Genomic DNA, 25,798 nt, shown 5'->3' with positions numbered 1-25,798 from the left:
AATGCCACTGTAGATTCTGCTCTGAGCCCGACCGCATGGCAACGCTGGTGTAGTGGCGGGCATTGGCACCCCCTGCAGCCTGCCCCAGCCCCGTTAGCCTGCAGGGCTGCACTGTCCTTGCCTGATGACACCTGCCCCCAAGTGCTAACGGAGAGGGTGCTCCAGGTCAGAGCACAGATTGGCACCTGGCCTGGCCAGCAACGTAGTCCTCGCCCCACCCAGAGACTGGCTATCAGCCGCCTGCCCCCTGCAAACAGAGGTGCAGGTCAGAGATGCCATAATCTTGTGCCCGGCTCCAAGGACAGCAGTCAGACCTTGGAGCAAGGGGGTATCTGCTAATCTGGCACTTCCCTCTGCCTTGTGGGGCCCCTCTCGTCCCCTCCTCCCCACCTTCTGTTGGACACATTGATGACCCTGCCCTGCTCCCACCAGGTCATTCCCCCACCCACAGCCCTCTCCCTCAGTCACACATGTGCCCACTTGCCCATAGTAGGCCGATTTCCTGGCCATGGACTCCAGAGTGCCATGAACCCTGATGTTAGAGCATCACACGCTTTATTTCACTTGTCAATGCCCTGCTGTACATTAACCCCCAGAACATACAGACTAAAACCCAGGGGCACAGCTGAGCTCCACCTGGGCACCAGTGTCCCCCAGTGGGGGCAGATACCCCCTCGGGGTTATGGGGAGCAGGCTGGAACACTCACTCTGAGCCCAGCTCCCGCAGCGTTGTCTGGGCAGGCTTCTTCTTTGAGACCCCTCACCCGGCTCCCAAAGGGGCTGGTGCAGTAGGGCAAGCTGGCCTCTGCCCTCGGCCCAGCCCCGCTCCCCAGCACTAGGCAGGCATTGCTCAGGGGACATCGTGGTCTGGAATGGGAGAGTCCTTTCCCTGGCAGACACTTAGCCCAGCCGCCCCGAGCTCTGACTGCTCACCTGGGACAGGCGCAGGGGCCTCTCGCCTCCAGCAGGACCATCTTGGAGTTTTGCAGCCCCCGGGTTTGAACTGTGCCCCCTAGTGGAGAGACCTGAAAATGCTTCCAAACAACCCTCTGGCCCCCATCACCGCACACACACACACCGGTGTAGGATGGCAAGGACCAGGGTCCTGGCACTTTGGGGTGGAGTCTCTGGCAGGCTCCTTTACTGGCAGCACCGGGGAAGGTTGTGTGGCGTTTATCCCCACAGCTGAGTCTTGCCCAGGTGCGCTGGGCACTGTGAGGGTCACTTCAGACAGAGCTTTATTGGCTGGCTGACCCCAGCTGGCCCCTGATGGCAGCCTGCCTCCTGCCGTAACACAGACTCCTCCGCCTGCTGCCCCCACTCCTCCACCTGCCCTTCCTCCCCCCAGCCTTCCTCCTCTTCCTCCTCCTCGCTGTCAGAGTCCTCATAGAGGCTGATGGTGGCTTGCACGGGGAAGTTCTCCAGCAGCTTCTCCCCCTCACTGTACAGGTAATCGAAGGACTTGGAGTGGGGCCAGAAGAGTCTGTGGGGAAAAAGACACTTGAGAAATACAGGTTCCTTCGCTTCCTCTTTGGAAAGCCCAGGGGTGTGAAAGGGGCAGCACATCCTGCATGGGGCCCAGCACTGAGCTAGCAGGGGGCTGCAGGTCAGGAGTGAGAGCCATCGGCACAGCTGTGTGTGGGGCTGAGGACTGAGGGGCATCAGCACAGCTGTGTGTGGGGAGCCCAGTGGTAGAGTAGCAGGAGTGGGGCTGCAAGGCAGGCTTGCGGGGCAAAGGCAGAGCTATGGGGCAAAGGCAGGGCGGGACTGGCCAAGCAGGGGGGTGCTGCAGGGCTGGCCAGTGGGGCGTTGGCCAAGCCAAGTGCACAAAGCTGACGCTTCACTCTAGCCAGCACCATGAGCGCTGGTTACCCGCCCCAGCGAACAGAAGCAAGCAGCCTGCGCGCCGGCACTGTGGGCTGCACGTACCTGACGGGGTGCTGGAACAGTGCTGATGCCTTGCCTGAGCCACCATCCACCAGCATCTCACTGCCGCAGGCCTTGGGAAACACAGAACAGGAATTCGGATCCATGCCTTCAGCACCTACGCTGCAGCCTCCCCCCAGCATGGGGGATGGGGCGAGTTAGGATCCTTGTGGGGACTGATGGGATTCCAGGGGCAGGGACGGGGGATGCAGTAGGTACACTGGGAGAGCCCGAGGGTCTCTAGCTGGGAAGAATAGGATGTAACTAAGCAAAGGAAAAGTTAGTTTGACTAGCAGGAAAGATTGGCCTGCCAGTGGATCTCTTGGGCCATGGGATCATCTCTCAAGGGAAGCAGGGGCAGCTCCGGCACACAGGACCCACCAGCCTAGATCAAAGATCGGCCACTTGCAGTGCTGTTGTAGCAGGGTTGGCCCCAGGAGATCAGAGAGACAAAGTGGGTGAGGTCATGTCTTCTATTATCTTAATATCTCTCACCTAGGGAAGTTGGGCCAATAAAAGATATGACCTCACCCACCTCATCAGACTAGATCAGAGGCTAGGTCCACGTGGCCTGTCTCTGGCTGGAGCCAGCAGTCAAAAAAGCTAACAGAATTTTGGCAATCATTAAGAAAGGCATAGATAATAAGACAGAAAATATCATATTGCCTCTATATAAATCCATGGTATGCCCACATCTTGAATACTGCATGCAGATGTGTTCACTCCATCTCAAAAAAGATATATTGGACTTGGAAAAGGTTCAGAAAAGGGCAACAAAAATGATTAGGGGTATGGAATGGCTTCCGTATGAGGAGAGAGTAATAAGACTGGGACTTTTCAGCTTAGAAAAGAGACGACTAAGGGGGGATATGATAGAGGTCTATAAAATCTTGACTGGTGTGGAGAAAGTAAATAAGGAAGTGTTATTTACTCCTTCTCATAACACAAGAACTAGAGGTCACCAAATGAAATTAATAGGCGCTACATTTAAAACAAACAAAAGGAAGTATTTCTTCACACAACGCACAGCCAACCTGTAGAACTCCTTGCCAGAGCATGTTGTGAAGGCCAAGACTATAACAGGGTTCAAAAAAGAATTAGATAAGTTCATGGAGGATAGGTCCATCAATGGCTATTAGCCAGGATGGGCAGGGATGGTGTCCCTAACCTCTGTTTGCCAGAAGCTAGGAATAGGTGACAGGGGATGGATCACTTGATGGTTACCTGGTCTGTTCATTCCCTCTGGGGCACCTGGCATTGGCCACTGTCGGTAGACAGGATACTGGGCTAGATGGACCTTTAGTCTGATCCAGTATGGCCGCTTTTATGTTCTTATGTTCAGCACCAGCTGCTGCAGAGGGAGATCCTGCAAGCAGGTGGTGAGGGACTAACCTCCCCGCAGGGAGAGTGGCGTCCTTACCCCCAGTAGTAAGAGTCGGGCTCATAGCCCGAACACGGAGGGATCATACCTTTTGCAAAGCTCTAGCTGATTTAATTTTGCCATGATGCCTATTCTAACCCCAGGATGTTAGAATCCTTTTATGAGCCCTGCTAAACTATCGGCCTCCACGATGCTTTGTGGCAGAGAGCCGTAGGCTAACTGTGTGGTGCCCGGAAGGAAAGTATTTCCTTGAACCAGTTCTGAATTTTCCTCCCACCAGCGTCCCCTTGTTCTTGTGTTAGACTCAGACCCAGCACTGATGCATGCACTGCAGGGACCAGCCTGCATTGGCCGGGAGAGGACATGGGTCTTTTCCCAGCTCTGGAGTGTCCCGTGCTTTCTCTGTGGGATCAGGCAGGATAGGAGAACAGCAATGGCATGAGATGAAGAGAGGGGACATTTAGGCTGAATAGCAGGGAAAGGTTCCTGCTCGTGAGATGGGGGAGGCTGTGGGACCTGCTCCCAGCAGAGGGTGGGGAGCCCTGTTCTAGCCTGGCCGGGACAGCAGCCTTGGCATGAGGAGCCAGCTGCCCTTCTGGGGCTTTGTCGTCTCTCCTGGGATCTGTAGCTCCTTTGCCTGCTGGTCTTCTCCAACGGGGCAGGGCCCATGAGCAGTGCAGGGAGTAGGGAGGCCATGCTGGCCGCTCCCCATCCCTGGGGGGATCACACCCAGCAAGGCAGATTTCCTTTCCTTCTGGCTGGCTGCCACCCACGCTGAGAGGTGAGCCCACTGAGGGGATGCGGCCCGGCCTCCTCCGCCCACCCCAGCCTTGCTGAACACACTCCCTGGTGCCCACAGCAAAGAGGGCCAGGGGGGAAGCTGGCTATACCCTCGGGAGGGCTTTATCCATTGTAATCTCCCTCCGTGCCAAACCCCTGCCCAGCGTCACTAACCCCTGAGGAATCCCGGCCCTGGCCAGCGAAGAGGCGTCCCTTTCCCACCACCCAGAGCTCTCTGAAATCTAACCCCCCACAGCAGCTACCCAGGGAGAGCCAGCCCTGCCAGCAGAGAAGCCAGCCTGGCACTGGCCTACACTACCCACTGCAGGGAGGGGGCTCGTTTCACAGCCGTTTGCCTTCAAAAGGAGAGACTGTGCCAGCTGGGAGGGGTGGGGGAAGGTGCCCTGGCTTCCAGAGAGGTCTGCCTGCCAGCCTCCAGGGTGCCAGGATGGGGAGGTGGCTGCCTGTCAGCCTCCAAGGTGCTCCAGCCGGGGGGTCTGCTCACCAGCCTCCAGTGGGCACCAGCCAGGGGGGAGGGTCTGTCCACCAGCCTCCAGGGATGCCAGCATAGGGAATGGCTTCTTGCCATCCTTCAGGGGGTTCCAGCCAGGGGGCTCTGTCCACTAGCCTCCAGAGGGCACCAGTCAGGGGGGTCTGCCTGCGACCCTCCAGGGGTCACCAGTGGGGGGGATCTGCCCACCAGATTCCAGGGGGCACCAGCTGGGGAGGTCTGCCCCACCCCCCAGCCTCCAGGAGGTGTCAGCCGGGGGAGGTCTGTCCACTAGCCTCCAGTGGGATGTGAATGGATCCCATGCATCAGGATGCCAGGACCTGCACTCAAAATAACATTGCTTGGCTCCCACCTCACGCCCCCCTCAGTCCTTTTCTGCCCCTGCCCCCGAGTGGTCCCTGTGTGCAGCCCAGCGAGCCCGTGGAGCTCACAGGTTAGAGGTGGAAAAGGCCCAGCAGCTCAGCCTGTCCATCTCCTGGGGCCAGCACAGGATCTGGCCCTGTCAGGTGCTGTCCAGCCCTAGCTGTAAAAAAGTGCTGAGGGATGGATCTCCCCTGGGAGCCAGTCACCCAGTCCCCCGATCTCGCGGCCAGGCAGCTTCCCATGAGCTCCATCCTGAATTCCCACTCTGCAGTGCGTCCAGTCAGGCGAGCTGAAGCCCTGGGCCTCATGGAAACAGAGCTGGAGGTCACCCAAGGCCAGCTCCCTGGAGCCCCAATCAGTCCCTGCTGGACAGCGACTAGCAGTGTGGGGCCCAGAGCTGAATGCAATAACCCCAGGGGTTGGGGCTGGCAAAAGAACCCAGGGGAAATGTCTCGGGAACGAGGCTGCTCAGCCTAGGGAAGCTGTGATGCAGAGATCTGCAGAGGTGAAGGGCGAGCACCCAACCCCGCCCTCAGACCCACCTTGAGCCCCAGAGGGACCGGGTGAATTCTAGGGCTGGGCCGAGCTGGATACCCTCTGATCAGGGAGGGTGAAACTCACCGGGTCTGTGTGGTCCCTGTTCTGCCTGCACAGGTCCTTTGCAGTGGGAAGCCAGGGTCTCCAGAGAGGTGGGGATCTGCGAAGTGAGACAAGGAGAGGGGGGTGGAGCGGGCCAGTCAGTGGTCAGCAGGCCCAGGGTGCTATCGTGCTGAGAAGCCCCAGCTCATAACAGCTGAGAGAGCCGTGGCATTGCACAAGCACCAAGGCAAATGCAGGCCCATAGCGCCCGAGTGCCCACACAGGGCGACGGTGTTCTCAGCACTAAGATCCCTCATCCTGCAGCCCCCCACCCCTTCATCCACACACAAACACAGCCCGTCCCCAGCTCTCCGCCTCCCCCACTCTGGGGGATTTGTTGTTTATGGGCAGACCCTGCCCCCAGACTGCCAGCGGCTTCACAGGATGAGCCTCGGAAGCCCTACGCTTTGCAGTGCCAAGGGATGGGGGGGCAGGGGAAAGCACTGCACTGCAGCCCCCACCCTAACATTCCCCCAAAAGTAGAGCTCAGGGGTTAAGGGCTAGCGGTGACAGCAGGAGAGTCCCTGCATCCTGATCCTCTGGCACGGCCTCAAGGTGTTCTCTCTGGGCCTCAGTTTCCCCATCTAGGAGGTGGGTTTGGACATGGGGATTGGGGGGCCTGTTTCTGAGCCACCAGAGTAGAAGGGGAGAGAAGTACAAACCCCTTATTAACAATCACAGACAGATGCACCCCGTTCCGTATGAAAAAAAAACCCTCGCCCCTTTGCCAACAGCAGTGAGACGGAGCACCATGCTCCCCCCTCTGCCAGCCCTGTCTCCTCCGACTCAGCTGCGCCAGCCACAGAGCGGGCAAGGGGCACTGTGGCCATAAGATCCTCATTACCTTCCGCCTTGTTCTTGGCCCTGCACAGGGCGCCCGCAGCCCCAGGCACCCAGGGGGCCCCGGAGCCAGCCGGCCAGCCCGAGGGGAGTGGGGACAGAAGCTTCCATGACGTGAGCTGGTGAAGAAGGAGAGAGGTCTCTTTCTCTGGCCTGTCCTAGGAGCCCTTTATAGCCCTCCCGGCCTGGTCGGGGCTGGGGAAGGGGGGAGAGCAGGAGGTCCCAGGGTGTCCAGCATGCCCCAGTTGAGTAAACAGCAGCTCAGCGGGAGGCTGGGGGGGCACCGTCAGCTTCAGTGGAAAAACAAAACACAGAAGGGAAAAGTTAGACACCATTTGTGAGAAATGCCCCAGGGGGTCAGGGGGAGCGGGGAGGGGACAATTAATGAGGGTGATTAGGAGCTTTGTCCCCATTGCCCTAAGGGAGGGGGCGGGGGGGCAGTAACATGGGGAGGAAATGGGTCTGTGCAGGATGGCACAGCTAATGGAGAGAGGGCCAGAAGGAAAGAAGGGGGGGGGGCAAGGAACAGAGGAGGGGAGGAGAGAGAGGCGAGAGATTTCAGGGCTGTAACAAAGCGGTAAATAGGGAAGCAGGCCTGGCTTGGTACCAATGGCGGATTTCTCACTGTGGGCCCATCCGGCTGCCAGGGACACCCACAGGGCAGGGTCGGGCCTTGGGCTCAGAGTCCCTGCTCTGATTGCACTGAGGTCAGGCCACTGCTCTGCAGGCTGGACAGTGCCAGGGCAGCCCAGAGATTCAGCCCCAGCAGCACTGTGCGGGGCTGGATGCACGTAGGGTGACCAGATGTCCCAATTTTATAGGGACAGTCCTGATTTTGGGGTCTTTTTCCTATATAGGCTCCTATTACCCCCCCACCCCCTGTCCCGATTTTTCACATTTACTGTCTGGTCACCCTAGATGCACGTAGTCAAAAGGATTTGCTGTCTGGGATGTAGGAGCGCAAGGAGCAGCCCTGCAAGGGAAAGCTACACTTTGGATCCTCCTCCTTCTCCTCCGGGGCTGAGCTGCATCCCTGATTGCTGTTCTCAGTGGTGGCAGATGACAGAACAAGGAGCAATGGTCTCAAGTTGCAGTGGGGGAGGTCTAGGTTGAATATTAGGAAACACTATTTCACTAGGAGGGTGGTGAAGCACTGGAATGGGTTACCTAGGGAGGTGGTGGAATCTCCATCCTCGGAGGTTTTTAAGGCCTGGCTTGACAAAGCCCTGGCTGGGATGATTTCGTTGGGATTGTTCCTGCTTTGAGCAGGGGGTTGGACTAGATGACCTCCTGAGGTCCCTTCCAACCCTGATATTCTATGATTCTATGATTGCGGGAGAAACAGACAGCTGGTACCTCTGGGGCAGCACAAGGCAGCCAGGTCCCCCTAGGCCTGTGTGCTCTGGCAAGAGAGGGATGGATAATTCAGCAGGGGTGACCAATGGGGCAGCCCCATTGCAGCTGGGGATTACAGGCCCTGCTTTTGTCCAGCTCTGTTTATTCCAGGACCTTCAGGGAGCCAGCTCCCGCTGCCCAGCCCCACGGCTCTGCAGGAGGGACTCTCTTTCCCAAGCACTCTGCCCTCCCAGCCTGGCGTGAGGCTATGCTACTGCTAGGGGCAGCCTTGTGCGTCTCCCTAAATGAGCTTGTTTTCAGCTGGGCATTGCCAGCAGGTGCTGGGCCGTTAGCAGGGGCTTCCTGGGGAGCGGGACTCTGGAATTTCCTGGCAGACCAGCTGCGCAGAGCCCTCTCACCTGCCCAGGGTGGACAGTCCATGCACCCTCCATTAAGCCCCTGCCAGAGCTGCCTTCCCAGCACTGGGCCCACTCATCCCCCCCACCCCACCTCACCCCTTCTCATTGACAGTGCAAAGGGCGTGCAAAACTGGCCCAGGGCTGAACAGCACCAGCTCACCCCCGCTCCCTACAGGGGATATGCTGCACAGGGCATGAGGCTGGGACCAACCAGGCCCCGTGTCTCACACACCCCCACGCCCCTCTGCTTCCCAGTCTGCCCGTCACCCGACTCCTCCCATCTGGCCTTGAGGAGGCATTGCTCTAGTATCTGCAGCACCAGAGGGAGCCTTTGATAATTATAGCCCCAAAGGGGCCCTAATGAAGCTTTAATAGGATTTGTTACGGGCCTCTGATTAACACTGACTCTACAGTGACATCTCCACCTCCTGCCCTGAGCCGGGCCAGCTTCCCCTTCACCCAGCCCTGGGAAATCTCTACCGCCAGGCTGGGGCCACAGCCCCCACTCCCCCAGCCCCAGCTTTGGGCCGGGAGGAAGGAGTTGGAGGGAATTTTCCCTGCTGAGTCAGCACAGCCCGGACAAACATGCAGGGAGGGACTTTGCACACGGCACACCTAAGAGCACCTGAATCACTGAGCGTTGCAAGCCCTGAGACAGTCTAATGCTGGGTTGGGGGCACGGTCTCCCCTTCGGAGCTGTATCAAGTCAGGCGCATGCTGGGCCCTTCCTCACTGTGGCAGCTGATTTTTCACTCACCTCCGAGGCTGCATGTCTGGAAGCCAGCACTCCGGTTCTTTCCTGTCCATGGTCACAGAGCAGGGATCCGACTTCAACAGGCGGCTCTGACCCTAGGGCTGGCCACTGCTCCTGGCAAAGCAATCATTGGCCCTGGAACAAGAAGTTGGGGAAAGGATCCTATGGACAATCCAACTACGGAAAATGCCTGTTGTGAGTATTTCTGAGCTGAGCACTGCAGGACTGAGCATGCTGCTTAGCTATAAAGCGTGCATCACACCCAATGATCACACAAGAGTCTCAAGCTATGAAGCAGCCCCTGCTTTCAGTGCAGAAGCTCGCTCGTGTCTGATTGTTAATACTCAGTACTCGATTTCTTGGTACAAGCTACTCCTCAGCTCTGTAAAACATGTCATTTAAAGTTTACCCCCCAACAGTATCTACCATTACCAGAGAACTCACCAGCTGCAGCTCTCCGAGCCCTTTACAAAGGGGAGATCAATAAACCAAACCAAAGGGTAGCCCAAGCAGAGATGGGACACTTCAAAAGGAGCCAGGCCAGAGATTCCAAGTCCCCTAGCAACTTCCCTATTGCTGTCAATTTCATATGGAAGGTGCCCACATACAAGGATGATGGGCAGCACAGCAGTATAAAATCATTAGCTAGGCTGTGTTGTTAGCCCCATTTTACAGTGGAGGAAGCTCAGACATGGGGAAGGAAAGGCCACATCCTCAAAAGTATTTAGGCACCTAGCTCCCATGGTAAGGGGATTTCAATGGGAGTTAGGTGCCTAAATTTGTTTGAAGATCGGTGCCTATGTGACTTGCTCAAGATCACTGCAAGTCAGTGGGAGCTTTGACGGCCAGGAGACGTCTCCTTTTTGGGCCCACGTGGCCACTGGACTGGTGCTGTCCTTCCACCTGTCCATTCACACAGCAGCCTGACATGGAGGCGACCCAGCTCCCGCTGCTTGTTCAACAGAAATAATCAAGAGAAAGAACTTGGGGATTCAGTGCATGGACGGGACCCCAGCCCTGGCCAACCCCATCATGCTGGCTGCTCCAGTGCCTCCAACTGCCCTTTGATTCCAAACAGGAGGGGCCTGTGCTCTGGTCTTTTTGTGGCACATTTAGGGGATCAGTGCTGCTCGGCCTCTGGGGAGTCACGGGGGTTATTCCCCCTCCCAACTGTGTTTGCTCAGGTGCTGTAACGCCAGAAATGTTACCTCCTCTGTGCTGGACCTCTCCTCCATCCCCATTCCCTGGGGCTGGGGTGCCATGCAGCTATCCATAAGGGAGCCTGGGCTATGGGGCACTTCACATCACGCACCTGCCGGCTGAGACTAGGGGAAACTGACGCAGGCAGGCAGGGAAACAGCATGCGTCTGATTCCAAACAAGGCCCATTGTGCAGAGCTGCCGCTGGGTGTCGTACAGCAGGGAAAATAACCCTCTTTCCAGGGACGTTCCGTTTTAGGGTCTGATTTGGTGGGGACTCCATGCCAGTTGCTTCCCACCCCTCTTCCTCCATTCTCTGTCCTCATTCTAACCCCAGATTAACTGTCATTCACTTCAAAACAGAGTCAGCAACTATCCCCTCAGCCTCAGCATAGTGTCACGCCAAGAAGCACATGGGTCCTGGCTGATGTAGAATACAGGGCGTGCAAAGAGGTAAATAAAAGCAACCTAAACTTAATGCTGTAGGATGCCCCACCTTATCCCAGGAGACCCAACTCCAATGATCTGCCTCTTCCCCATTTGCTATTCTTATCATCGGGTGAGACCCGGATTAGAAACACACGTAGGGTGGGGATGGGGGCAGGAGGCAAAGTGGGGTCACAGCTCAGCCCCCTCTCCCAAGATGCCTTCAACGTGGGAGAAGGAAAGAAAAGAGCAAATGGTCCCGTCCAGCCTCTGCCTTCTGCGTCCAGCTGTCCCAAATGCTCCGGCTCTGGGAACGAGCACTGGGCCCTTCTGGAGAACACAATTTGTCACCCCTGGGGCTCCCCTCTGCCCCCCATTTGTGATGGTGGTTAGGCCTTTGCCTGCACTGCAGCCTGTGCAGGGCTTGTTACATTTCCCCATTTGTTTCTCATTTGGGCCAGGAGTCTTAGAATAACAAACCCTGGGGAGGGCGGAGAAGGCTGCTGCTGAGAGAGGTATTTCAGCCAAGTCAGTCCAGATCCCCCGTCCTCCTCCCCTCCCCGCTACCCTGCTCCAGAGAGCCCTGCAGCCTCTGGGAACTAGCCTGAGTGACCTGTCACCTTTGTTACACTGGGGGGGACCACATCAGGGTTATTTGTACGCACCAGACAGACGGACACCATGGCGCAGATTTTCAGGATTCCCTCTGCTCCAGTTTACAATGCTGAGGATCTGTGTTTAGGGGCACTCCAGCTTGCGTGTGCATTCATGCTCCTCCCTCCAGCCATCAGGGTCTGCCTAGCCAGGCTGCACGTGCAAATGCCGTTTGCACACACAAACCAGAGGGCTGGGGAGACGTGGGGATAACAGCTCTTCCCTGCCTCCCAGGAGCGTTAGGACACTAAATATATTACAGGTTGTGAGGTGCACAGATGTGAGAGGGCAGTTAGGAAAACATGGGCCTGCCCTGGAGTAAAGTGAGTGAGCGCTGAGCTGACACACCCTGGGCATTGCTGAGCTCTGTGTGGGAGCACTCCAGCCTTAGCCATGGCATCCTCGCCCAGGACTCGATCTTGCTCTCACTGCAGGCATGAGGTGCTCTGCCATCGACTTCAGTGGGCGCAGACCCCGTTTTGTCCTCCCCATTGTTTCTGATACTGGATAGACAACTGTTGCCTTTCAGCTTGTTTTCCTCCGTCCTGTTCAGGAACCTGAGTTGTTATTGTAGGGCTGCTCAGGAGGAATGGACGCCTTCTCCCAGTTGGATGACTTGGCCCACTGTCAATGTTGTCTTGGGACAACTCTTGGTGGTGTGGGGACACATGCTCCTCCTAATACAGAGCCTTCCATCCCCTTTCTGGCCTGGTGTGCATCAGCAGCAGTCTGCCCCCTTCTCCCAGGGACTAATTTAATGGCCTAAATCACACAACAATGCTCAATCCTGGGGCTTCTCTTTTCTCCCCTGATCTGCTCTCTGCAGCACTTCCCTGCCTTGGCAAGCCACTCCTAGCCCTCCCTGGCTCCAGTCTTTTCGAGTCCTGCTCACCTGGCTCTCAGCCCTTACCTCTCTAGGCTGAGCGGGCTCCATGGGTAGCAGCTCTCTGCAGACTGCAGGAGCCTCACAGCGTCTGCAGCCCTCTGCCTCATTCCTCTTTATGAAGGCCCCAGTGCCTCCCTGTAAACGCCAATGGCGCAGCAGGTCAGCAGCCCCGGTGCACTGGCCCCTGCTCCCTCTTCAAGGACCCAGTCACCCTGGGACATCTGGAAACCTCCCTCCCCTGCCACTCCAGCCAAACCTCACATGCCTGGCTAGCTTTCTACCCCTACCCACCCACTCCACAGCTTGGCCTCCCTGCCCACACCTGCCCGCCCCTCGCCCCCCCCCCCACACTCAAATTATCTTTTATACAACAACCATGGTACAAACAAGCCATATGCGCACACCCCAGCTCAATCCCTTTGCCATCACGACTGCAGCCTTTCTCCACCTCCCTTGGTCTAGTCTTGGCTGTTGTAGTTTGCAAGCTCTTTGGTTCAGGGACATTGTCCCCTTATCTGGGCTCTAAAGCACCCTATAAACTATTCGTTAAATCAACTTGTGGTCACGTGAGGGGGCCCTGACAACTGCACACTATAGCAATCTGCCCTGTCATGGGATCCAGCCCAATTGCTTCGAGCATCCCCGCCATGTACCGCCTGGCTTCCTAGGGATGGTGACCACTCCCCTGGCCCTACAGCTTCTCTTGACAAAGCAAAAACACTGACAGGAATTCTTTAAAACGCCAGCTCCCGACTTTCAGCAACTCCCACCAACAGCAGGTCTCAAGAGCTCACCAATGCTCTCCTTTGCAGCCTTCCTAACAGGGCTCTCTCTCGATCCCTCCTCCTTGTTACAGTGTCACTTTCACAGCTGCTGCACGAAAGAGCCTGCGAGTTGGATGCAGGTTTGAGGCCCTGGGAAAGCCCCAAACCTGAGGTTAGACAGGGCTGATGTATGGCCGTACCGGCTGCTTTGTCAGTGCAGCAATTCTTTGATCACACTTGCCAGGACCCCGTAGCAGCGTTCACCCATCTCATGACTAGCACCAGCAAAGATAGGATCAGCGGAGTGGACAGGAGTCTGGAAAGTGTTGCCTAAATGGGAGACTTCACACCTCAGCCTCCCAAATGGTCTCTCTTGCCCTTTTCTCAGGCGACAGCTTGGCCGGGGAAGGTGTTGGCACACTCTGCTTAGCTGTCACTTCTCCAGACCTTTGGACCCAGCACACTTCGGAGTTTGTGGCCCAGAGTCAGACAAAGGTCACAGGGTCATACACCCCCTTTCCGCATGCCTGATGGGTCTGGATTTCTCACACCCCATGGGGCTGAGAGTTTGCAGAGCCCTGGCCTATCTACAGCAGATCTGCCATTACACTGGTGACAGAAGTACCAGGCCTGCAGCAGTATCCCTGTGACCTTTGATCTTGATAATCTGAGCTCATAAGCTAAGTGGGGCTGCGGCTGGCCAGTGCCTTGATGGCAGCTCTCCAAGGAAAACCCGTGTGCTGACGGCTATGCCACCAGAGGATCTAATGGGGGCACAATGATGCATATGTGGGGATGGAGGTACGAGAGCAGTAGCAGAACGACACTTGCACTGACTCAAGAACTCTTACATTTTGCCACCACTATGTCTAATTCACCTTCAGTTTCAAGATGCTTCCCCATGCACTGGCTGAGACAATTCAAAGGGATGCTTATGGAATGCTGCTATCTAAAATCAGCTCTGTAGGTTTAGGGGCAATCCTATATTCACCAGTAAGAGTCCCACCCTCTCTCCACCACCACCAAGGGCAGCTCTCACCAGCTGCGTCACGCCACGCCTAGTCAGTTTCCGACTTTGGCACAGATTGGAGGCTGCACCAAATCAGCACCCCAAACTCTGCAGGGAATTGCACTTTTCAGCTTTGCAGTTGTTTGCCCCAAACCATCTTCTTGCTCTGTCCTCCCTGCCCCACCCCGCCCACGAAATCACATGGGCAATAAACCCCAAACCCCTTTGCCAAATATTTACATTTTTAATTAATCGGGGAGGGGACAAACAAAAAGGTATCCCCAGCTCCTCAATGCTTTGCATCCTCTCAAGGGTTTAGTTCTGATCTGGAATAAGCCTCTGACCCCAGGCTAAGATTTGCAGATGGATTTTGCAAAGCTGCAGTTAACCACTAGAAATCCTTTATCCCCTGGGCCCCGGCCTGCTCTCTGCTCGCCCTGTCCTGAGGAGACATGGTTCTCCTGCACTTGGATATTCATGCCCCCTGTGCAATCTCCACTGGGCTACTCCGTCGTTCCCTCCAGGTCCTGTATTTCTGGTAAGCATTTCAAAGCCACCGTGCATTTTTCTCTGGGTGCCAGTTTGTCTATATGAGATTTCCCCTCGTTCCTTTCTTCACTTCCTGGCCTGGCCTGGCCCAGTCCCAATGCATTCGAGGAGCGTCGCTGAGCCATATGTACAGGCTGCTGCCGGCTTTCAACACTCCTCTTTAATACTCAGGAGCGGCGCCAGGGTTTTTGGCGCCCTAGGCGGGGGTCCTTCCACGCTCCCGGTCGTTGTCGGCAATTCTGCGGCTGGGGGGTCCTTCTGCTCTCCTGGTCTTTGGGGCACTTCGGTGGCGGGTCCCGGAGTGAGTGAAGGACCCGCCGCCGAATTGCCGCTGAGGGCCCCCAAATCCTGGTGCCGGTCTCCTAAATGGAAGCGCCGGCCCTGTTAATACTTAGTCCTGCCGTGAGTGCAGGGGACTGAACTAAATGACTTCTTGAGGTCCCTTCCAGTCCTACAATTCTATGATTCTTTTCCTGGCTGCATTTCAGGGACAGGGGATGCAGCTCTGCCTATGTCACTTGGCAGGGCTTAAACCAGACCTTTGAACAAACACGTCTACTCCACTTTTGGAGTCCACGCTGCAGTCATCTCCAGAGATCACATCAGAGCTGGGATCCGACCCAGACGGTTGGCACCAGTGAAATGCCTTGGGACCAACAGGGGCAGTGCCAAGATACTAGAGTGATGTGCTCAATAGAAATACCAAAGGTAGACAGCTGGGATATCATCAAACTGCTGGGCTGGAGGGTGGGGGCACTGGTGACAGGGAGGGTAACAAAGACATGTTGGGAAAACTTGCAACAAAATGATCAAGAGGCAGTTCTGAGGGAAAGGGGACAGGCCAGAGGCTCTTTTGGTTCGTTCTATTCTCTCTTGGGTTATTGCTTTCAAATAGGGTTGCCAGCCCTCCAGGATCATCCCAGAGTCTCCAGGAATTAAAGATTAATCTTTAATTAAAGATTATGTCACGTGATGAAACCTCCAGGAATATATCCAACCAAAATTGGCAACCTTACTGTCGAAGCCTGCTGCTGACTTTCCCAGGGAAAGAGGCAGCTGGCCTGCAATGGTTGTGTCTTTTAGGGGTGCCAGCCCCCATTTCTGAATGCACCCGTGGGGATTTTTGGAACAGACGGGGAAAGACATTGATTTGCTGCAAAACTCCAGAAGCATATGCACAATGCAGCAGGCTACGTGTCCATGTTGTCATGCCATGCTGGGAGGGGCCTGGCAGAAGCCAGACACAATGGAGGGCCCAAGAGAGGGGCTGCAGCTGGAGAAATACCCCAGCAGAGCACCGAACAGCAGCGTGAGTACAGAACAAGAGCAGTCCTTAGGGACCATTCACAATGCCAGCCTGGGCTATTGTTATTGCCAAGTAGCAGGCGCCCGCACTAATGTTCAGTTTGTTTCCTCCTTGTGCCAGATGAGGGGCTGCTAACAAAAGGATCCCTCTCTCCACCTGAAATCAGCAGCCGTGGCTCACCCTAATGCCCTGGGACAGTTACAGAACCTCTCCTAGGCTGACATTATTATAAACACTTTGCACTTAGGTGGTGCTTTTCCTCTGCAGATTACGAAGCACTTTCCTGAGCAGGGAGACCCCTGGGTTGGGGATGGGAATATCGAGGCATAGACAGGTGGCTACCAACATTTTCAAAATATCATTTCCACCAACTCAGGCATCTCCATTTTTTAGGAGCCAGCTGGAGACACCATTGGTAGCCAGGAGAGACGTGGGCATTAAGTACCCCGGGAAATCAGGCCCTAGGCGTCTCAACTCACCCATTAATTCCAGCTGCCCACATCTGGCCTAAGTGACTTGCACACGGTCAACAGCAACTCACTAGCAGAGGCAGGAAGAGAAACCAGCTCTTCTGACTTCACATCCCAGGTCTTAGTCACTTAACTGAGGTGTCTCTCTGGCCCAGGCTGTTAGCAGACAGGGTTTGCCCGGCACCCGGAAAGCCCAGCCTGAGAAAGGAGTGTACCTGGCCCACACAATCAGCAAGTTTAAGTTCTCCCCACTAATGTGACAATCCAGGTTAGAGCTGCAGGTGTCACTAGGCAATAGAGCACCCCCTGCTGGAGGCCTGGGGCCCTGCTTGGTCACGAAACCGAAGACAAAAAGCGAAGCATGTCTCTGCAGCAGTTAATTCACAGATGATGTCATTCCTTTTCAGGCCCCTGTCCTCTCTCACATGTCTCAGCTTCCCCTCCAAGCAGGGCCGGCTCTGGCTTTTTTGCCGCCCCAGGCAAAAAAGCCTCCCGCCGCCCCGCCCCTCCCCGGGGAGCGTGGCAGGGGAGGGCGCCGAGCCCGGCCGCGGGCCCGCTCTCCCCAACCGGCCGGAGCGCCGTGGGGAGGGTGGCGAGCCCGCCGCGGCTCCGCTGGCGGACGGAGCGCCGGGAGGAGGGCGGAGAGTCCGGCCGGGGCCCCACTCTCCCTGGCGGCCAGAGCGCCGGGGGGAGGGCGGCGAGCCCGGCCGGGGCTCCGCTCTCGGGCCAGAGCGCCGCACCGCGCCGCCCCCCTCCAGGTGCCGCCCCAAGCACATGCTTGGTGGGCTGGTGCCTGGAGCCGGCCCTGCCTACAAGGAAAGAATAGGAAGCGATCCTAAACACAGCCTGCTCTCCTCCCCCGCAGTCTGAGGTTCTGGGGGGTTCAGCCACGAGGCGCTGGCGCACGCTATGGCTCAAGCTCAGAACTGCAGTGACCCCCAAATGTAGCCCCAAACCCACTGGGGAGCCAATTGATTTCAAAGGGATGGGCTTATTCAGAAGATGTTTTAAGAGGGAAAGGGGCTGAATTCGAAATAAAGATTTTCCCAAAGTGAGACAAGCAGGGTGATCAGATCCACTCCCAAGGGCTGTCCCGCTGCTCTCTGGCATTTCCCTGGGAGCGTCCCAACTGGATTGTGTTAGCTACTGGACTCTAAGCTAGTGCGACAGGGGGCAAGGTTCCCCTCAGTGCTCAGCCGAAGCCATCTGGGGTGGCAGGACCTGAAAACACCACATAGAACAGGAGAAAATGCAGGAGAACGAGCCCTGCACCGCAGAGAACATAACTGGAGAGTAGAAAGCATGGGGGCTGAGGGACCTTTCCTCCCTCCATCCCAGCGCTCAGAGGCCTATGTGTTGCTGTGCTGTATACACCAGGAGCAGCAGGAACCCCAGCAGAAATTAATTCTGCTCCTACAGCATTAAGAAGTGCTGAATTGGCCAGCGAATGCCAGGCAGGGGCCGAGTAGCTGCACGCCCCAGAGGAGACAGGTTTGTAGCTTAGGGTGGGGAGCAGTCTGAGAGAGCCCAGGATGAGATGGACATGGAGACCTGAGCTGTCCCCTCACCTCCGAAGGGTGAGGTCCTTCAGGGTCAGGTCTCTGCTGTCACCTGAGACGCCACAGCAGGGCTCACAGGGACAGCGTACTGGAGTTGTGCCTTCTCACTAGTACTGTTCCCATCAGGCAGTCAGCGAGGGAGCCTAGGGGATCTTCTCCAGGAGGGAAACACACAGCCTCCTCCCTGGCCCAGTCACTGCTGAACCTAGGGACCAAGATGGAGTCATCCCAGATGAGCGGAACCTCGGAGCAGGGACAGAGGGTCTCCATTTTGAAGGGATTTGCATCCTGACAGCACTACCCCTCAGGCTGCCTTTGCACTACTGCTCAAACTGGCCTGGCCTGGCAGGGAGCTGGGCACTGGCCTGGCACTTACAGCGCACTCCTTCCCTACGTGCATGACATTAGCGATGGCTGGCGGAGATGACTCCGGGGAGGTGGTGTTCTCAAACACCGGGGGCTGGAGAAATCAGGATCTGTGGGCAGCCATGAGCGATTCCCCTGCCAGGCTGTGGGAGAGAGAGAGAGTGTCTAATCGCAGGGTGCCCCAGCTCAGGCAATGCAATGGCACATGCCACGAGCCACTGATCCAGCAGCTGGGCTGGAAGGGAACATGGAGATGTGAAGCAAAGCTCTGATTCATCTCACATTCCTGCGGGTGGGTGTTTCGCCAGGCCCCTGCCACCAAGGCACATTTAGACTCCCTTGGCAGAGTTTATTATTTGGGGGGCTTTTTCTCTCAAAAGGTTGTTTGGAATGATAGCGAAGGTGAAAGGGCACTTGGCATCTCTCAGGAGTCTCTAGTCAATATTTAATCTGCTATGGATTTTTTTTCCTTACAGGGAGTTTCTCCTCCCCTCTCTCCCGCCCCCACATAGATAGCCCCACAGACCTAGCATACAAGGACTGGGGAGGAGATGAGCCCAGACCGCAGAGCTGCTCTCTAAGAGCTGGGACAATAGAAAGACAGGAAAGGGGCTAGTGGTGAGGAGCCAGGCAGCCGGCAAGGAAAGGCAGGAGCAGTCAGCCACAGCCAGGTGAGGAGAGCAACTGAAGATGGTCTCGGTCGGGCTACAGCTTGTGGGCTTCATCCTGGGGGGGCTTGGGTTGCTGGGCACCGTGATCACCACACTCCTACCCAACTGGAAGAACAGCTCCTACATCGGCGCCAGCATCGTGACGGCGGTGGGCTTCACCAAGGGCCTTTGGATGGAGTGTGCCATCTACAGCACCGGCATCACCCAGTGCGATATCTACAACTCCCTGTTGTCCCTGCCCTCCGACATCCAGGCTTCTCAGGCTTTGATGGTGACCTCCTGCGCCATCTCCTCGCTGGCCTGTATTGTCTCCGTGATGGGGATGAAGTGCACCATCTTCGCCCAGGGCTCCCCTGCCAAGGACAAGGTAGCAGTGACAGGGGGGGTGATCTTCATCCTGGGGGGCGTGCTGTGCTTCATCCCCATGGTGTGGAACACCCACGTGGTGCTGCGGGATTTCTACAACCCGCTCATCCCAGACAGTGCCAAGTATGAGATGGGGGAGGCGATGTACCTGGGCATCGTCTCAGCCCTGCTCACCCTCCTTGGCGGCTGCATACTCTCCGCGTCCTGCCCGCCCCGGGAGTCTGAGACAGCCTACCAGAGCGCCTACCAATCCAAAGCACTGGCGACCCCCCGGCCGTCCATCAGCCATACTCAAAAACCTAAGAGTGAGTTCAATGCCTACAACCTGACGGGGTACGTGTAGGAGCCCCAAGGCATGGCCAACTCCCCAGCAGCAAGGCAGTTGGTATCTAAACCCTGGATGGTACCTCACCTGCCTTGGGGGCCACTCAGAAGGACTGGACTGGGGGAGGTAAGAGGAGAGGCTGAGCCAATCACTTGAGCTCATCTCTCTCATACACTTGTCCTTGAATCCCAATTTCCACTGACTGACCGATGCTCCCACAAAGCACTCAGCAGCTCGCATGGACTAGGCTGGTTCTGGCCTTCTGCCATAGCCCCCTCAAGTGGCAGGCAGCAAAACACAAGCCCAGGGGAGCGCTCTCCGTTGGGAACCCCCCTCTGCACCAAGAGGAAGAGCAGCATCCCAGATGGCCATCCCCAAGAAACCAGTGAGTGCTCAGTCGGCACAGCAACAGATGGACTTGTGGAACTCGGCCCCAGCACCTGGCTCTCGCAAGTGGTCACTGGCCTGCATGCTCATGTGCACTGGACACAGAACAAGGGGCATGTTTGCCAATGGCGCCCGCCTGCAGGTGAAGGACAGAGAAGACGGGAAGGGTGCAGTCACACAGTGGGTGGGAGAGCTTTTGACAGGGCGGCCGGTCAGGGGTGAGCTTGCTGGGACTGGCCATGAAGCACTTACTGTACTTAGGAGTGGTTTGGGGAGGGGGCGGGGGAGAGGCAGCGGCTCTCCGGGAGCAGCACATTTGCTGAATGGCCCCGTGGGTCAAGAATGATGAGGCGTTGCAATAAATCTGTGTTACAGTCATGCTGAAGCTGACTTAGCTTTCCTTCTGCGCCAAAGGGGCTCTGCCCTCACCCCCAGGGAACCCCACCCACGCTGGGCCAGGCCACCTTGTGCCCATTACAGCTGCCCACTTGCTGCCCAACCAGAGGGCAGAGGCTGGGAGGCATATTTCAAAGGGGACTGGGAGCCCCAAACCCAACCCCCCGTGCAATCCTGTGCTTGTTTCTGTGCTTGGCTTTGAAGAGCCGTGACCCTCGGGCATGGGAACGCCACGGCCCCTTGCAGATGGTCCGAGTAAACAAACAGATTTAAAAGAAGACAGGCTGCTGCTCAGGAAGGGCCCGATTCTGGTCTCACTCAACTCAGTGGGAAAATACCCACTGACCTTCGGGGAGCAGAAATGGGCCCTGAGATAAACAGGCGACAGGAACTCAGTGTGGGGAGCAGATACATTAGCACAACCCTGTCACCTCTGGGAGCACAGCACCAGTCCTGCCAGAGATTCGCAGGGAGCAGAAAGGCAGCATGGTCCAGTGGATGGAGCAGGGCCCGGGGAGCCAGGAATGCCTGAGCTTAAGCCTAGTGACCTTGGGCAAGACTCCGTTCCTCCATGTAAAACAGGGCTAACACCTCCCATGGTAAATGCCTGGAGACCCTCAACTGGAAGGGTCTCTCAACAGACACACAGTATTGTTATTAAGGACTTTGGTGGGCTCCTCCTCACATGAGCCTACTAGAGACCCTCCCGGCATGTGCGGGGGGCAAACAGCTCTGTGTGATGCCCCATGTGTCACTCACTGCTGTTAATTCAGAGCCCCACAGGCAAAGCTAGTCTAAGAGCAGCCTGGAATTCCCCAGCTCAAGGCGCTGGGATGCGGAGGGCAGAGGGCATTCCTTGCCTAGCAGCAACCCTTGCTGGATGACTGATGGGCCCTGAGGGCTTCCAGTGAAAGCTCCTTCCCATGTTCTTTAGCAGTGGAGGACGGCAGCTGCACACAGTGCTGAGTGTGTGTGTGATGGGGGGCAAGAGGGGGACTAGGGACAGGGCCGGCTCTAGGTTATTTGCCGCCCCAAGCAAAAAAAAATTTGGCTGCCCCCCACCCCAGCCCTGGGCTCTCTCTTCCCCCCTCCCACCCGCACCTCCTGCCACCCCAGTCCTGGGCTCTCTCCTCCACCCTCACACCCACACCCCCTGCTGCCCCAGCCCTGGGCTCCCCCACACCAGTGATGACTCTGCCCGCTCCCCCCTCACCTCCAGCCGGTTCGGCACTGGCAGGGTCGGGGTAAGCAGCGGGGCTTCCAGGCCGCGCCTCGGCCCAGGGTCCCTCCATCCAGGGCTCCCACCTCCAGGACCGGCCGGGACCCGGGAAGGCAGAGCCGGGGGATGACCCCGGCAGAGGGCTGAGAAGCTGGGACAGGGTAGCCCCAGAGGCAGCGGAGCCCCGGAGAGTGGGACGCAGGCCCCGCACGACAGTGCCCCGCCCTCTATGGCCCCGCTGCAGCTGCTGCTTCTGCCCACCCTGCCACAGTCCCTGGGCGGCACCTGCAGGCGGCTCCGTGTGCCCCGTGGGGTGTCCCCCAGCCTGAGTGTCCCCCGCTCGAAGCCTGCCCGGCCCAGCCACAAGGTGCGGGCGCTGCTCCCCTGCGGCGCAAACTGCAGCGGCCCCAGGGCGCCCCCCGGGCGCCCCCAGCGCACGACGCGCTGCTGCTGCCAGGGCCGGCTCTAGGCTTTTGCCGCCGGAAGCACAAAAAAAAAAAAATGGCCAGAATGCTGCCCTTGAAAATGTGCTGCCCCAAGCACGTGCTTGGTTTGCTGGTGCCTAGAGCCAGCCCTGACTAGGGATTTAGGAGCATAGCCCCAGTGGCGGGGGTGATAGCCTTGCTGTCCTGTGTGTGTGAAGGTTTTCACATTACAATGGAAACACACAGGGACTTCACAAACGCTCCCACACCAGCCCCAGGGGGTGGCTGATCTGGGCATCCCGAAAGACCTGTGCTAGCAATGACCATTTCAGTGCTCACTGGCAGCAAATTCCCCCTTCCAGATGCTGAGGTTGCAAGACACTGCCTGGTTTCCCCTCGGACACTGAGCCTTCTTCCCCGGCACCCTCCATGCTTCAACCTTTCCTCTCTCTCTGCCTTGGCTACTCTTCAGGGCAAAAAGCATGTGCAGCCTTCTGCTGCGCCAGCCCAGGGCCCCATGTTGCCCAAATCGGAACACGCATTGCCTCTTGCTCTGGCCACAGGCTCCAACAGCGAGCTGAGGGGGAGAGGGGATGCGTCCATAGGCATGCAGGGCCCCAAGCAGTCACTCAAGTAGTACGGCCCTCCCCGCATCCCCATACACAGCAACACTAGCCAGGATACACAACAAGGCTTTCCAGGCCCATGTGTGAAATGATCCCTGCTCGGGGTCTGCAGGAAAGCTCCCCCAGTGAGAAGGGATCGCACAGGTGCAGAGCATCCCTGATGTGACTGGCATTGGCAGATCAGATGGGCCACTGACTCCATCCCCCTGAGCAATCCTGTGCATCAGAACATCACATTATCCCTCGCTAAATAACAGCCCAAAGCCAGGGGCACCCTTCTTTCCCAGGGCAAACACTCCAGTGCTCCCCAGACCTGGGATAGCAATTACCTCGTCAGGCCCCGCTCCAAGAGGCTCAGAGGTTCTGGTCTCCCTCTCCATGCTGAGGGCCGGTGCCTGTCTTCTCTAGTCCGGGGCCTGTCATCTATCTGGCTGTACTGTCTCTGCACCGCTCTGTCACTCACAGCTTTGCTCTGTCTGCTCCTCCCATACATCAGTCACTTCTAGCAACCGAAGATGAGTCCAGGAGGTGAGTGGAAAAGCAGAAGGTGCAGGTTTGCACCCTGTGGCAGCCTCCACCCCATCATGATCAGAGACGGTTTCCCAAGTGAGGGAACCCAAGTGTTTTCACAACATGGACCGGGGTCAAAGGACGATGGAGCAGGGGAGTGCAGCTCCCCCTCCTCTCTCTGGCTTGGGTAAACACCACTCCTGCACAACTCCCCATCTCTTTGGCTGGCGCAGTGAGAGATCCCATTCCGGTTTCAATCCACTTTCACCCTTGGTGAGGACCACTCCCTTACAGAAAAATCAGTGTCTGGGGGTAAGGACCATCCTTACCACCTCCCAACACACCACAAGGGGCCCTGATCTTGGCTGAGATCTGTAGGGGCTGTGGCAATACACAGCAATCATGAGCCGTCTCCCCGCCACGTGCACGGGCATAACATCCCTGCAGAAGCTATGTACACGGACAGCGAGAACCGGGGTGTTTCTCTCTCTCTTTCGCTAGTGATCAGGTTTTGGTGTTCTTAAAAATTAGTGCCACCATCTCCTGTGGCTCTTCAGTCCATCACCCCGTCTATCCTCCGCCAGAATAAGGAGAGCCGGCACCACATGACCAGGAAGGTCTCCGCAGACCACAGGTGGGAAAGCCTCTGGGCTAGCAGCCAGGCCAGGGAACTGGAGTCTGGGCTCTATACCCAGTGCTGCCAGTGATTTGCCATGGGGCCTTAGCCACTCACACCATCGCTCTATGCCTCAGTTTCCCTTTCTGTAAAATGGGGATAACAGCCACTTACCTCAGAGGGGGAACTGCCAGGCCTAAATGCACTGATATTTGCCAAGTGCTTTGAGACCCTCCACAGGAATGTGCCATAGGTGAGCAAAGGGGTATCTTTCAAGCTGGTTGTGTGTGGGACCATCTGGCTCGGAGGACTGGTACTGAGATAGCACCTTTCACCTTCAGGACAAGGGGGAAAATCCACCCTGAGGCAGCAGTAACACAGTCATTGCCATATTAGCAGGCAGGTGTAATCACACAAGCACTGTAATCACAATTCACTCCCTTGGTACTTGGGAACAGGAAGGGAGAGGCCATGGGGAGAGAACCCCCCTCTCTGCAGTCCCCTGTGGGTCTGGGCCGGGGGCAGCTTGCACTGCCCAGGCTGTACCTGTTTCGCGTATAAACAGAGCACTTCCCTGTGCAGGGCCAGCCATAGACTTACCCCATGGAAGGAATATTAAATAAGCTCTCTAGGGAGTGAGAGACCCAGAAGCTGGAATGTTTAATCCTTGAGACACTTAAAGAAAGAAAAAGATCGGAGAGGGCCAAGGGCACTGCCCAGTCTGGGAAAACCAGGCCAGGCCAGGCGGCAGCACAATGGCCTCTGCCTGTCACTTTAAAACACTGTGGCTAACGAGGATCTTTCCAAACATTTAAAAGCCCCGCCTTTGCTAGTAATTTCTGGCATTTCTGTAGCTCTCGCAGACACCAGTTCATCCTCCCCAATGCCTGTAAGGTGGGTGTGATGTTGCAGTCTATATGATTTTATAAAAATATGCTAATGGGTGAATATAATGTAACTGGAATATGCTTCATGCAAAAGGTCTCTTGTAAGGTATCATTACAAAGCTTATTGTCTACAAAGTGTGGTCATCCTATTTGTATAAATGTATCACTCTTGTATCTGAAACTAGAAATATGAAATATAACTCTGAGGGCCTATTGTAATTATGCAAAGTGTGGGCCATTAATAGTGGTTTGGAATCCTCCTGTGAGGAATGAAGGCTTGGGGTCTTACAGTGACATGTGATTATGTCACCTGAACTGGAATCCATCTTTAACCTAGTGCTTTTCCAGTGAGGGGGGGGGGGTGGAAACCCAGAGAGAGACAAAGGATTCCTGCCTTATGCAAAAGATATATAAATGGGTGGAACAGAACAAAGCAGGGAGAGCCATCATGAGAAATCTCCTAGCTACCACCTGAGCTGGAACAAGGGCTATACCGGGGAAAGGACTATGCCCAGACTAGGAAGGCGTCCAGTCTGAGAAAATAAACTTATTGAAACATCTCTGAGGGTGAGATCTTATCTGTATTCAGTTTATTACTGTATTAGGTTTAGCTTTGCATGTTTTATTTTATTTTGCTTGGTAATTCACTTTGTTCTGTCTGTTACTACTTGGAACCACTTAAATTCTACTTTCTGTATTTAATAAAATCACTTTTTACTTATTAATTAATCCAGAGTATGTATTAATACTTGGGGGGCAAACAGCTGTGCATATCTCTCTATCAGAGTTATGGAGGGCGAACAATTTATGAGTTTACCCTGTATAAGCTTTATACAGGGTAAAACGGATTTATTTGGGTTTAGACCCCATTGGGAGTTGGGCATCTGAGTGTTAAAGGCAGGAACACTTCTGTAAGGTGCTTTCAGTCAAGTCTGCAGCTTTGGGGCAAGTAATTCAGACCCTGGGTCTGTGCTGGAGCAGACGGGCGTGTCTGGCTCAGCAAGACAGGGTGGTGGGATCCCAGGCTGGTAGGGAAAGCAGGGGCAAGAAGTAGTCTTGGCACATCAGGTGGCAGCTCCCAGGGGGGTTCTGTGATCCAACCCGTCACAGTGGGTTTTATTGGTCTCATTTTACAGATAGGTAAACTGACAGTGCGCCGGGTAGCTTGCCCAAAAAAGCAGAGCTAGCAGTGGTACAGCTAGTCTAAATATAGGAATTCCTGTGCTCAGGCCAT

At 56.3% G+C, this 25,798-nt stretch overlaps 2 protein-coding genes across 4 annotated transcripts; one reads left to right on the top strand and one right to left on the bottom strand.

The window, feature by feature from the left end:
* Nucleotides 1–533: 533 nt before the first annotated feature.
* RIPPLY1 (ripply transcriptional repressor 1) lies at nt 534–23,173 on the bottom strand. Of its 3 annotated transcripts, none has more exons than XM_024197931.2 (6): nt 22,881–23,173; nt 8,952–9,083; nt 6,445–6,730; nt 5,583–5,658; nt 1,930–2,000; nt 534–1,483 (listed from the first exon to the last, which is right to left on the bottom strand). In XM_024197931.2, the coding sequence occupies exons 3-6, from the start codon at nt 6,549–6,551 to the stop codon at nt 1,222–1,224; spliced, it is 516 nt and encodes a 171-aa protein (XP_024053699.1). In that variant the 5' UTR covers nt 6,552–6,730; nt 8,952–9,083; nt 22,881–23,173; the 3' UTR covers nt 534–1,221. The 3 variants fall into 3 exon arrangements, with proteins under 3 accessions (XP_024053699.1, XP_024053701.1, XP_024053702.1); XM_024197933.2 differs by having other exon boundaries at nt 23,015–23,173; XM_024197934.2 differs by lacking the exons at nt 8,952–9,083; nt 22,881–23,173 and adding an exon at nt 8,810–8,927.
* CLDN2 (claudin 2) lies at nt 18,664–20,232 on the top strand. The gene has a single exon (XM_024197930.2). The coding sequence runs from the start codon at nt 18,827–18,829 to the stop codon at nt 19,514–19,516; it is 690 nt and encodes a 229-aa protein (XP_024053698.1). The 5' UTR covers nt 18,664–18,826; the 3' UTR covers nt 19,517–20,232.
* Nucleotides 23,174–25,798: the final 2,625 nt, after the last annotated feature.

Source organism: Terrapene carolina, unplaced genomic scaffold (assembly GCF_002925995.2).
Source record: "Terrapene carolina triunguis isolate 2854851 unplaced genomic scaffold, T_m_triunguis-2.0 Scaffold131, whole genome shotgun sequence".
NCBI lineage: Eukaryota > Metazoa > Chordata > Testudines > Emydidae > Terrapene > Terrapene triunguis.
The sequence above is the reverse complement of the archived record's forward strand: the minus strand, read 5'-3'. Positions and strand labels throughout refer to the sequence as shown.